Here is a 12,974-nt window from a genome sequence, read left to right as displayed (position 1 = left end):
CACGGTAGCCAATCCAGGTCCTAGTACCTGGCCAAAACCCACTGAGCAGCAATATTCCATGCTACCGATCCAGGGCTAGCAGTGGCTTTCCTCACGTCTTTCTCAATAACAGACTATGTCCAAACCTTTCTTAAAAGAACAAAAGGAGGTCCAACCTAAACTGCAGTTAAAAACAACCAAGAGCAAACAAAACAAAACTGCAGATCTGTACAAGACGTAGGCAAATTTTTATTAATGACAAAAATTGATATGCAAAAAATAATAATATTATGCAAACCCTTTTACCAATTACCAATCAAGGGACCCGACACGGTCCGTGTTTTGGACACACCTTCGTCAGGGGTCCATGGTAAAAGTAGAGGGAGAAAACAAAAAAATCACAGAAATACTGTATAATGGTAACTCAAAGATAAAGCGACGTCTCAATCCATCACTGTAAAAAGCCGTCAAAAGGAGATTTTTGTCATTAATAAAAATTTGCCTACGTCTTGTACAGATCTGCAGTTTTGTTTTGTTTGCAAACTTTTCTTAAAACCAGCTATTCTGTGTTCCTATTAACTTTTATTAATTGATGCTTTCTTCTTGCATCCGTTCAGTTTCTAGTGCTTTCACAATTCTAAACAGTATGTATTGTATATATTATACCAGAAGTGCAGTATGTTGAGTTCATTTCCCTAAAAATAAATACAATTGTATGAGTTGTGACTAGTTGGGTACTGCCTCCTTTTTGAGTATTTCAGTAGCAGAATTTAATTTCATGATTTCTTTTGAGCCTACGTGGTTGTTATAATGTTTTTGTCCTTTCCACCTAGAATGTTGAGAGCCTTGAAGTACTGCAGGAGTTTACGAACCAAGGTACGAGCATCGGTATCTATTTTATGATCTTTTTAAGACTATCCTGGAAGTAGTTTCAAGGGCCGCATTTCAAAAAAAATAACATTCAAACTGGCTGATCTGTGAACATGTGGTGCAGTGGCTAAAGCTACAGCCTCAGCACCCTGAGGTTCAAACCCACGCTGCTCCTCATGACCCTGAGTAAGTCACTTAATCCCCCCCATTGCCCCAGGTACATTAAATAGATTGTGAGCCTGCCGGAACAGACGGGGAAAAATGCTTGAGTATCTGAATGAATTCATATAAACTGTTCTGAGCTCCCCTGGGAGAATGGTATAGAAAATTGAATAAATGAATAAACATGAATTGCCTCTTCTATTGCATTCTAATAGCTACTAACTACAATTTTAGATAGAGTAGAGATATAGTGGTAAAGGCTTTCTTCGTGCTCTCTGTTGTACAGCACATGAGTTCTGAATGTTCAGGAATAAGACCACATATTCAGCTATGAAAGAAGAGTTGTCATGCTTAGAATAAAGATGTATTCAGTATAGTCTCTGCACATGACAGTATGTTAAAAGGGACTGACGTATGGTCTAATTTTAAACAAAAGTCAGTTAAAGCAACTATGGGTTTTTGTTGTGGGTTTTTTTTGGTGGGAGGAGGGTTAGCCCTTTCAGTTGTAAAAGAAGACCTGTCAACCAGAAACATGTTGAGGGACAGGACAAATACTGACAGCTCTTTGCTTGCTTTTGGGACAGGACCAGGCACATCTTTAGAGGCCCTCTGTGATGATATTGTGTCCGTCCTTGCTGTCTTGTGTGAGAAGCTACAAGCTGTGATAAAGTATGTATAAGATAACGTGGAATTACTTCCGAGTTGACATTGTAATGTAGCCTACAGTGCCATATCTTGTATTATGTGAATATTTTTACTGCTGTAATTGGCTTTTGTCTATGTTTCTTATTCTTGCTGTACACTGCCTTGAGTGAATTTCTTCAAAAACATAGTAAATAGATCCTAATAATAATTCATATGTCGGTTAGAATTTGTGTTGGCCCTCTTAACTCCATGTTCTTCTGCCATGGATTGGGGCGGGGCTAGGGCGGGATTGGGGGGGGCGGGACTGACAAATAATAGATGTCCCCTTTTGATGAAAAAAATAAATGGGTGATGTCATGGATGGCATCTTTCTCTTCATATGCGTTTAATTTTTGCTGAAAATGGAAGAATTATGTGGTTATGAACGTCAGACTAGATTATATCTAGATATAGAAACATGATGGCAGATAAAGGCCAAATGGCCCATCCAGTCTGCCCATCCTAAGTAACCATTATCTCTTCCTCTCTCTCAGAGATCCAGCATGCCTAGCCCATACTTTCTTGAATTCAAACACAGTCTCTTTCTCTACCACCTCTTCCGGGAGACACCCTTTCTGTAAAAAAAAGTATTATTCCTGAGCCTATCACCTCTTAACTTCATCCTTATGCCCTCTCATTCCAGAGCTTCCTTTCAATTGAAAGAGATTCAACTCATGCGCATTTACACCACGTAGGTATTTGAATTAGAGAATGACATGGTGGCGGTTTACCCGCAGCCACTGCTTTTAGCCGCGGGTAACCCGCCGAAACGGGGAACGAAAACTAGCAGTCGCTGCGGCGACAGGGACAAGGCCATTCACCGCCCCGTGGAGCGGTGAATGGTCTTGTCCCCACAGTGAGGCATGAAAGATCGCGCGGTCCCCGCAGCCCACACCCGCCTGCCCAATCGATCCTAGTGATTAGCCAGCTCTCTCCCTTCTCCTCACCTTAGTTTGTAGGTTTTCTTTTTCGGCGACCCGCACGCTATCAAAGAGCCGCGCACCCGCTGCTGCTCAATTTCGATCTTCTGCTCTGACGCAACCGGAAACAGGAAGTTGCAGCAGAGCAGAAGATTGAACACTGAGCAGCCGCGCATGCAGGTCGCCGAAAAAGAAAGCCTGCAAACTAAGGTGAGGAGAAGGGAGAGAGCTGGCTAAACACTAGGATCGATTGGGCAGGTGGGTGGGGGCTGCGGGGATCGTGCGATCACCCGTGTTCCCAGCTCAAACTGGAAGGAGGGAGTGAAAGGGAAAAGAATTCTGGGCCAAGGGGATGAAGACGGAAAGAAAAACCCACAGCAGGAAAGAACGGGAAGGACAGGCAGGTGAGCCAGATGCTAGAAGCAGGGGGGGAATAAAGAGGGAAAAAAGCTAGATGAGGTTGAAAAGAAGACACACTGGTATGGAAGAGGAAGATAGGGGAAATCTGGACACAGGAAGGTAACAGAAAGAGCGGAAATTATGTGCATGGGGCATAGGGACAGAGACATAAAGGGGACATGCCATGGGGATGGTATATGGACACAGGGGGGGGCAATGGCAGATACATAGGGGAGATATTAGAAATGGGGAAAATAGGAGCACAGAAGCGAGATGGTTTGTGGAGATGGGACAGGGACCGAGCTCGCAGGCTCCCAGTGGCTTGCACAAATTACATTGTAACGTGCCATGAAAATGAGAGAGAGGAAGGTAGATAGGCCACGCGAGAGGAGCTGAAGGGTGGTAGAAAGGAACAGATGGTAAAGGAGGGAGGGAAGGGTGGTGGTGGAAAGGAATAGGACAGACATTGAAGGAGGGTGGAGAGGAACAGACCCTGAAGGGAAATGTGGAAGACAGAGTGGGAAGAAGACAGATGCCAGACTATGGGGGAGCAGAGGGAAGAAGATGGGTGCTAGACCAATTGGGGAGGGGGGTGAAGGGAGAGGCTCAGTAACAGCAAATGGAAGATGCAGAGGGAAGACTCACAGTGGATGGAAGGAATTGAATGAGAAGTTGAGGAAAGCAGAAACCAGACAACAAAGGTAGAAAAAAAAATTCTATTTATTTATTTATTTTTTTGCTTTAGGATAAAGTAGTATATTAGTTGTGTTGATAAAAATTTATAAACAAAGACCTGCCAGCTGAACATCTCTTTCTCTAGTTCAGCAGCAGGAACTTTGATTTATAAGAAAGGAATAAGCTAAATATTACAGTACTAAGGCTTATATGGATGCAGCGAGGACGGTGATGGGGCGGTGAATGGGATGGCAGTGGCGGTGACGGGGCGGTGAGAGGGATGACGGTGACGGGGCGGTGAAGGGAACGGCGGTGATGGGGCGGTGCAGAGGATGGTGGGACGGGGCGGTGACGGGGACAGATTTTTTCCCCGTGTCATTCTCTAATTTGAATGTCTCTATCATAACTCCCCTCTCCCGCCTTTCCTCTAAGTGTACATATTGAGATCTTATGCCTTATGATGAAGACCAAGCACCATTTTAGTAGCCTTCCTCTGCACTGACTCCATATAGTCGTACTGTTAAGTATTGTTGAGACCACCATTCAAGCAAACATAACTGAGACTGGTAAATAATAAAGACAAAATGAATTCTTAATCTTGAAATCTGGAGTGACTCAAATAGGGGGTATTTTCTTTCTGAGATATCCATGTAAATGTGTAGTTAGATACTGTTCTTTGAAGTTTATCTTTACAGAGCCATCTCATTTGATAAGTTTCCTCTCAATGAAACGTCTCGAGAAAGGAATAGCTGTGCCTAAGGAAGTTTAACTCTCTGTACTGCAGTAGACATATGGCTTTCTTTGATAAATTTTCTGATTAATTTTGCTCTACTCTTTAAATTTTGGATCCAATTATTGAGGACTAGTGTGTGATCAAATGAGTTTATTTTATGTATTTTTATTTTTAAGCTTAGCTGGGTTTTTCAATTTTGGAAAATTAAGTAAATTTGGTTTTTGATCGCACTTTTCTGTACATGATGTTTATGCTTGGTAATATTATAAAATTGTATAAATAAATAAAATAAAAGACAAAATAATAAAGACAAAATAGAGAAAAACAGATCTCAATATCTAATCTAATCTTCTATTTCTACGTCGTACATACCTAAGCAGGCTCAAGGCGACTTACAAAGAGAAGTGAGAGGAAGCGGAGAGAGGCAGGAAGAGAAGGGGAGGAGACATGGGGGGAGCTTTTGGGCAGGGGAAGATCTGAGATGTTCAAGTATCAGAGGTAGGTTTTCCCAGAATGTGGTATAATTGGGTTCCATTCTGGTTGTTTCAGTGAGGTCATTCCAGGCTTTCACCCCTAGGAAGGTAAGCATGGAGTGAAAAATTCACTTGTATTGGGTCCAGAAAAGAGCGACACGATTGATAAAAGGTATGGAAGACCTTTCATATGCTGAAAAATTAGAGAAACTGGGACTCTTTTCCCAGGAAAAGCGGAGACTTAGAGGGAACTCAAAGGTACCCAACGTAAAAAACTATATGACAGCCTCTTAGCTACTAAAGCAGCGAAACTTGACCCCTCCATACCCAACCTATTGACTACAACAACAGACTATAAAGCATTCCGAAAAGAAATAAAAACACTACTATTCAAAAAAACATATTCGGTTAACCTAACCTAACATGAATCCCATCATACTGGAATGGATAACCAATGTAGTTGCTTGATGAAGGCTGATATCGAGTTGTATTTTTTCAGGTTGATAATTAGTCTTAACAGCTGTGTTTTGTATGAGTTGCATTTTATGGATCAGTGGGGTGTTGATTCCCATGTAAGCAAAGTTACAGTAGTCCAGCTGTGGTAAGATCATCGACTGTACAATCAGAGCAAAATGATGCTGATGAAAGTATGGTCTGATGATTCTCAGTGGCCTCATGGTGAAGAGGGACTTTTTCCGGATATTAGAGATTTGAGCTTCCATGGTTAGCGTGGAATAAAGAATGCAGCCTAGGATTTTGGATGTTTTATCAATAGCGAAGGTGTGGCCTGATCAGAGAGTGATGCTTTTTGGTGCTGTCTGTTGGGCTATGTGGAAGTATAAAATTTTGGTTTAGTTTTAGCTTATTGATTGTTGCCCAATTTGGATTCTTTCAATATTGTTACTTAGAAATATAGAATAAGACGGCAGAAAAGGGCCTTTGGCCCAAGTCTGCCTACTCAAATACCCTCCCCCCCAAAGTTCTTCTGTGAAGTGAACCCACATGTTGATCCCATTTGTTTTTAAAGTCAGTCACGTTACTGGCTTCAACTACTTAAAGTGGAAGATCGTTCCAACGGTCAACCACCCTTTCGGTGAAGAAGTACTTCCTAGTGTCACTATGAAATCTCCCACCCCTGATTTTTAGTGGATGCCCTCTTGTCGCCATAGGGCCTGTAAGGAAAAAGATGTCTTCTTCCACCTCAATACGACCAGTAACGTATTTGAACGTCTCTATCATGTCACCCCTCTCTCTGCGTTCCTCGAGAGAGTAAAGCTGCAACTTACCTAGACGTTCTTCATATGGGATATCCTTGAGTCCTGATACCATCTTGGTGGCCAATCGTTGAACTGATTCCATTCTCAGCACATCCTTCCGATAATGTGGCCTCCAAAATTGCACACAGTATTCCAGATATGGTCTCACCATGGACTTGTACAGCGGCATTACCACCTTGGGCTTTCGGCTGACAAAACTTCTCCGGATGCAACCCAGCATTTGTCTAGCCTTGGATGAGGCTTTCTCTACTTGATTGGCTGTCTTCATATCTTCACTAATGACTACTCCCAGGTCCCGTTCTGCCACAGTTCTAGTTAAGGTCTCACCATTCAGAGTGTAGGTTCTGCATGGGTTTCTGCTACCAAGATGCATAACTTTACACTTCTTGGCATTAAAATTCAGCTGCCAAATAGTAGACTAGTATTCCAGTAAAAGTATGTCCTGTGTCATAGTGTCGGGCACGGTACCTCCGCCCACTATGTTGCATAATTTAGCATCATCGGCAAATAACGCAATTTTACCCCGAAGTCCCCGATCAGATCTTATATGAAGATATTAAATAGGATTGGACCCAGGACTGAGCCCTGTGGTACTCCACTGTGCACTTCCGACTTTTCAGAGGGAGTACCGTTTACCACCACCCTCTGATGTCTGCCACCGAGCCAGTCCTTAACCCATATAGTTAATATTTCTTCTAGCCCCAACAAATTCATCTTGTTCAAAAGTCTACGGTGAGGGACGCTATCAAAAGCCTTGCTGAAGTCCAGATACACTACATCTAGGGACTCTCCCTTATCTAGTTCCTTTGTTACCCAGTCAAAGAAGCTGATCAGGTTGGATTGGCAGGATCTCCCCTTTGTAAATCCATGCTGGTGGGGATCCCTCAGCCTCCCATTGTCCAGGACCATTTGTGTTTAATCAGTGTTTCCATAAGTTTACACACCATTGACGTGAGACTTACCGGTCTGTAATTTGCAGTCTCTAACCTGCATCCCTTTTTGTGGAGCGGAATGACGTTAGCTGTTTTCCAGTTTAATGGAACTTTTCCCGTGCTCAGAGAAAGATTGAAGAGCGCGGCTATCGACTCTGCCAGGACACCACTCAATTCCCTAAGCACTCTAGGGTGCAATTTATCCGGTCCCATTGCTTTATTCACTTTGAGCCTTGACAATTCTTGGTAGATGCTGCTGGTGGAAAATTCAAAATTCCTGAACGGGTCTTCTGAGCTCTCCCTTGTTTGAAGCTGTGGACCGGATCCTGATGCCTCACAGGTAAAGATTGAGCAGAAGTATTTGTTCAGTAGTTCGGCTTTATCGGAGTCCGATTCTGCAAAGCTGCCATTGGGTTTCCTCAGGTGCACTATCCCATCTGTATTCCTCTTTCTATCACTAACATACCTGAAGAAGGATTTATCCCCTTTTTTAATATTCCTAGCTAAATTTTCTTCCATCCGGAATTTGGCGTTTCTGACCGCTGTTTTGACAGTTCTAGATTTCCCTAGATAAGCTTCTTTGTCTTCTGGTCGTTGTGATCGTTTGTAGGATACAAATGCTCTTTTCTTCTGTTTTACGAGTTCCGAGATCTCCACAGAGCACCATTGGGGTTTGTTATTTCTCCGCCGTTTACTCACGGTTCTTATAAAGAGGTTGGTTGCTTCCTGTAAGGTAGATTTCAGAGCTGACCACATTACCTCCACATCATCTGTTGTGTCTTGTTTTTGCAGCGCCTCATAGACAAAATCTCCCATGCCCTCGAAATCAGTGCCCTTACAGTTAAGAACCTTCATTGATGTGTTCGACCTCGTGGATACCTTCCTGAGGTGAAACCACTCCATTTTGTGGTCGCTGGAGGCCAACGCCTCACTTACTGAAACCTCTGTGATGCTATCTCCATTGGTGAGTATCAGGTCCAAAATCACCTGATCCCTGGTGGGCTGCAGAACCATTTGTTTGAGTCATGCCCCTTGTATAGAGGTTAGTAGCCTTTTGCTGCTGCTGGTCATAGCTGAAATTTTGTTCCAGTTTATATCTGGCATGTTGAAGTCCCCTAACAGTACAGTGTCTCCATGCAGAGTGACGCTCTCAATGTCTTCCATTAATTCTTTGTCTATGTCGTCCTGTTGTTTAGGAGGTTTGTATACAATGCCCAAATACAGGCATTTGCCACTTCCCCTGGCAAGGTGTACCCAGAGGGACTCCCCTGTATACCTGACACCTGTGATTCTAGTAACTTTGATTTCTTCCTTGATATATAAGGCTTCCCCTCCTCCGTTTTTGTCTTCTCTGTCTCGGCGAAGTAAGTTATAACCTGGTATAGCCATGTCCCATCCACGGGAATCTGTGAACCAAGTTTCAGATATTGCCACCACATCTAGGTCGGAACTCCCCATTTCCGTCTCTAATTCCAGTATTTTATTGCCTAAACTGCGGGCATTAATGTACGTAGCCTTCCATACTTCGTGTTTGCCCGGTCTGCGTGGAGATTTTCCCGCTTGACTTAGTTTGCCTTTTATTTCCCTGTTCGAGTTAGTTTGTCCCTTTTGAGTTGGGCTGTCCCCTGCGGTACTGACTGCAGCGTAAGTACTTACCTCAGACTCAGTAATGGAGTATTTACTTACCACACCAGGAAGAGAATGGGTACCCTCTCCCAACTCACCTAGTTTAAAGCCCTTTGGAGCAGGCGAGCCAGTCGTCACATTGGTGACATATGACTGGTTGTTGGTTGTGGGGTTGAGGAGCAGAATGTCATCTGCTTAGGACATTATGCTTTCATCATCAAATTTGATGTTTCCGAGGGAACTCATGAAAAGGTTAAACAGGATGGGGGAAAGTGGAGAGTCTTGAGGTACCCCACAGAAGGCCTTTCAGGATTTGGAGATCTCTTCATTCTTTTTAACGATGTATTCTTTGTTTTGTAGGAAGTCAGAGAACCATTTTAGCACTGTTTCAGTTATAGCAATTTCTGACAGTTTTGTTAATAGAAGGTGATGATCCACAGAGTCAAAGACAGCTGAAATGTCAAATTGCAAGAGTATTACTTGATGTCCCGTACTGAGTAGTTGTTTGGTTTTTGTGATTAAAGTGAGGATGAGAAGTTCAGTGCTGTGTTGTTGACTGAATCTGAATTGGGTTGGGTGGAGACATGAATGTTGCTCAATGTAAGTTGCAAGTTGTTTACTTGCGTGGGTCTCGATGATTTTTGTTAGAATAGGTATGCCAGCAATGAGTCTCTAGTTGGAGGTCATGGAGAGATCTGCCTTTGGGTTTTTTGGTATGGGAGTAAGTGCTATTTTTCCCATTGTTTCTGGCAATTGGCCTTGCTTTAGGGAGATATTGAGAAGGTTGGTGAGCCAGATGATGATTTGCTCGGGCGCGGTTTAAAGGAGGTAGGTAGGGCAGTTGTCCAGGGGACTGCGACGTGCGGACAGTTTGGATAATAGTTTTGTTGTGTCCGAGATGTCCAGATTTGATCTGCTTTAGTGGGTTCTGTGGAATGCCACGGAGTGTCAAGAGAACGATGTTCTGTGATGGTTGCTTTGGCTACTTCGGATTGAATTGCCTTGATTTTATTTAGAAAGAAGTCTGCTAGTTCTTGGAGTCAAAAGGTGTCCTCTAGAACCTGTATCATCATAGGTCTGTGAAAAAACTCCACATAACCAAAATAGTAAATCATTCACAGTACTTCATATTTTATTCTTCAATATATGTGCAATTTTTCTTTTTCGTTTGGGGTCCACAGCAATAAACTTGAAAGTCTGATGGCTGCAAACGTGAAAAAGGGGAGTCTGTGAATCTTTCTACCACAACATGGATGCCAAATTAAAAGGTCACTTGGACACACAAAGTCAGAGGCGTGAAGAAAGTACAAGAGTTTATTCACAGCATGCCGGGACTCTAGTGCAGTTAATAGCCTGCCTACTAGAGTGTCAGAAACAGGAAATACACGGACTTTTATGCCCTTTTCGCAAACTAATATATGCAAAAACTACAATTTTCATTTGTTACTTCTATAACTTTCTACAATTATTATTAGTCCTAAGACAGCACTTATGATAGGTTCAGGGGTACAACTTATAGTCCTATAGGAAACTAGCTCATTTCTCTGCTTATCTAAATCTTACAGGTCTAAATGCTACATGTACAGAAGGGCAGGGCACATCATGGCTCAAACTCTTATCTATTCAGCTTACAATGTGGTAAGGTAGGGACATACATTTTAGGCAGATGAAGTCAATAGATTGTACACTTTCTTCAAGCTATGTAGACCAGAGCAATATTTTAAACAACAGTTAACCATTTCATGACCCTACAAAATCAGTTCATATGAGCTCAGCCCCAAGATATGAAAACACAATTCACTTATCTCACACGATATGTTCAATCTTCCTCAAACACTAGAACTGTTGGAACAGGTTTTCTAAAGTGTCTTCCGACAGGGGTTCTCCTGTTTTGCTGCTTCAACAAGTTGTCTCAGGGGAAATTTGGCGGCTTTTCATCCCCACAATGCTGCCATAATGTGGAACAATGATTTGTTGAGTTGATTTTTAAGGTTGTGCCCACGAAAATTTTGTGCTATCTTCACAGTGCCTAAAAATTGGCACCATAAAAAGTGCTTAATGCTATTCTATAAATGGTGCTTAAAGTTAGGCACAGTTTATAGAATGGTGCTGAGATCTGTTACTAACTTTAGGAATGAGAATTTACACCAACTGAAATGTGGTGAAAATTATCATGCTTAAATTAGGCATGGTTCCATTTTATTCTGTAATGGGGCACCTAAATTACAGGTACACCCCTAATCTGCCCATGAACCTCCCATGACTGTGCCCCCCCTTTTAGAGCTGCATGTAAAATTTGCCTCCAGATCCCATGCCTAAATATACGTATGTAAATTTCAGTTCCAATTACTGCAAATAATTCCTTGTTAAGAACATAAGAAGCGCCATCTCCGGATCAGACCTTCGGTCCATCAAGTCCGGCGATCCGCACACGCGGAGGCCCTGCCAGGTATACACCTGGCTTATTTTATAGCCAACCATATCTTTATATGCCTCTCTCAAGGAGATATGCATCTAGTTTGCTTTTGAAGCCTAGGACTGTCGATTCCGCAATAATCTCCCCTGGGAGAGTATTCCAGATGCCAACCACTCTCTGTGTGAAGCAGAACTTCCTGATATTAGTCCTGAACTTGTCCCCCCTTAGCTTCATTCCATGTCCTCTTGTCCGTGTCAAATTGGACAATGTAAATAATCTTCTCTGCTCTATTTTGTCGATTCCTTTCAGTATTTTGAAGGTCTCGATCATATCCCCACGCAGTCTCCTCTTCTCAAGGGAGAACAATCCCAGTGTTTTAAGTCAATCTTCATATTCCAGTTTCTCCATTAAGATCCCAGTTATCAATGCTAATTGGATTATTATCCAACCAAATCTCACCTGCAAATTGAGTGCACACCCAAATTTGGACGCACAGTTCATATCGGCATATATAGAATTTAGGGGTACATGGGTTATGTGAAACTGATTTTTCTGCTGTCAGTTGTTGACTCAGATTTACACCTAAATGTAAAATGGAGATAAAAGGCAGTTCCCAGATGAGAGGACTATAAAACGGTAAAAATACACAATCGTAAAACATTTAAAAAAAGACGATTAAGGACAAACTCAATGAGGTCAATTTTCAAAAAATGTTCAGTGCCCAAATTTTGGATTTTCAACCAAATTTTAGAACCTTAGGGTTTGATATTCAAAGCCATGTATCTGGATAATAGCAGCTGTCGTCTGGATAAATAGTTTGGCTACAACTATCCATAAATATTTGGAAGCAGCAGGTATGATAAATGGGCAGATCTGGAGTGTTTTATCTGGAGAGCAACGATAATCAGCCCACTCTCTGGATGACTATCCAGACAAAGAATCGAAGAAAGCCGTCTACTTTTAATTGGAGGACTATCTGGATAGTGGTGGTACTTTCTACTGTGTCTAGATATTTGGTGCTGCTGTCCTCAGTTTGAATATCAGCAGTGAGTACTGTATCCCAATTTTCTTTTACTGCCACAACTTGCACATAAAGGAAATGTCAGTTAAGCTGGCTGAATATTGATTTGTAAGTTTTCAGCAGAAAATCATTCTTAATTTAGCCTGCAGGTTTTTTTTTTGTTTTTTTTTAGGGGGGGTGTTTTTTTTTTTTGGTTTTGGCTTAGATCCCTTTGGGGGTCTTTTACTAAGGCGCACTAGCCGATTTTGCGCGCCTTAGTAAAAGACCCCCTAAATTGGGTATCTGGTATTGTTAAACAGCATTCAGCATCTAACATTTTTCCCCTTCCTAATTGCACTCCTCTTAGCCACCACTTCTTAGAAACCTAAACGTAGATGCCAATGAAATTAAGCAGTCAACTTAGTCTGGTTTCATAAGGGATGATTTAGATGTTTAAGGGGCTCATTTTCAAAAAAGAAAGACGTCCAAAAATGTGGCATGAAGAGGCAGATGGACTTTTTTTTTTTTTTTTTTTTTTTTTGCCAAATCCTTCCAATTCACTATTTTCAAAACCTATTTTCTAGACAGATTTCTATGCTGTTGATCTGCAGTTTGTCTAAATCTGAAGGGAGTATGTTAGATGTGGGACTAGGGCAGGCTTATGACTTGGAGGTTTTGTGCCATAATCAAACATTAAGAATACGTCCAGGGCACAATTTGGATGTTTGGGGCTAGACCTGTTTTAACAGCGAATAAGTTCCAAAAAGGTGCCCACACTGACTAAATGATCACTGCAGGGATGTAGGCATGACCCCCTCCCATCCCCCC

At 42.2% G+C, this 12,974-nt stretch overlaps 1 protein-coding gene across 2 annotated transcripts in view; it reads left to right on the top strand.

Moving 5' to 3' along the window:
• The window catches only part of ARFGEF3 (ARFGEF family member 3), a 216,440-nt gene that overhangs the window by 75,426 nt on the left and 128,040 nt on the right, over window positions 1-12,974 (top strand). For both annotated transcript variants that reach the window (XM_033938199.1, XM_033938198.1), the window contains 2 exons: window positions 813-855; window positions 1,596-1,680. In XM_033938199.1, the coding sequence (XP_033794090.1) occupies window positions 813-855; window positions 1,596-1,680 (128 nt within the window). The remainder of the gene's footprint in view (window positions 1-812; window positions 856-1,595; window positions 1,681-12,974) is intronic.

The sequence above is a fragment of the Geotrypetes seraphini genome, chromosome 3 (assembly GCF_902459505.1).
Source record: "Geotrypetes seraphini chromosome 3, aGeoSer1.1, whole genome shotgun sequence".
NCBI classification, from domain to species: domain Eukaryota; kingdom Metazoa; phylum Chordata; class Amphibia; order Gymnophiona; family Dermophiidae; genus Geotrypetes; species Geotrypetes seraphini.
The sequence above is the reverse complement of the archived record's forward strand: the minus strand, read 5'-3'. Positions and strand labels throughout refer to the sequence as shown.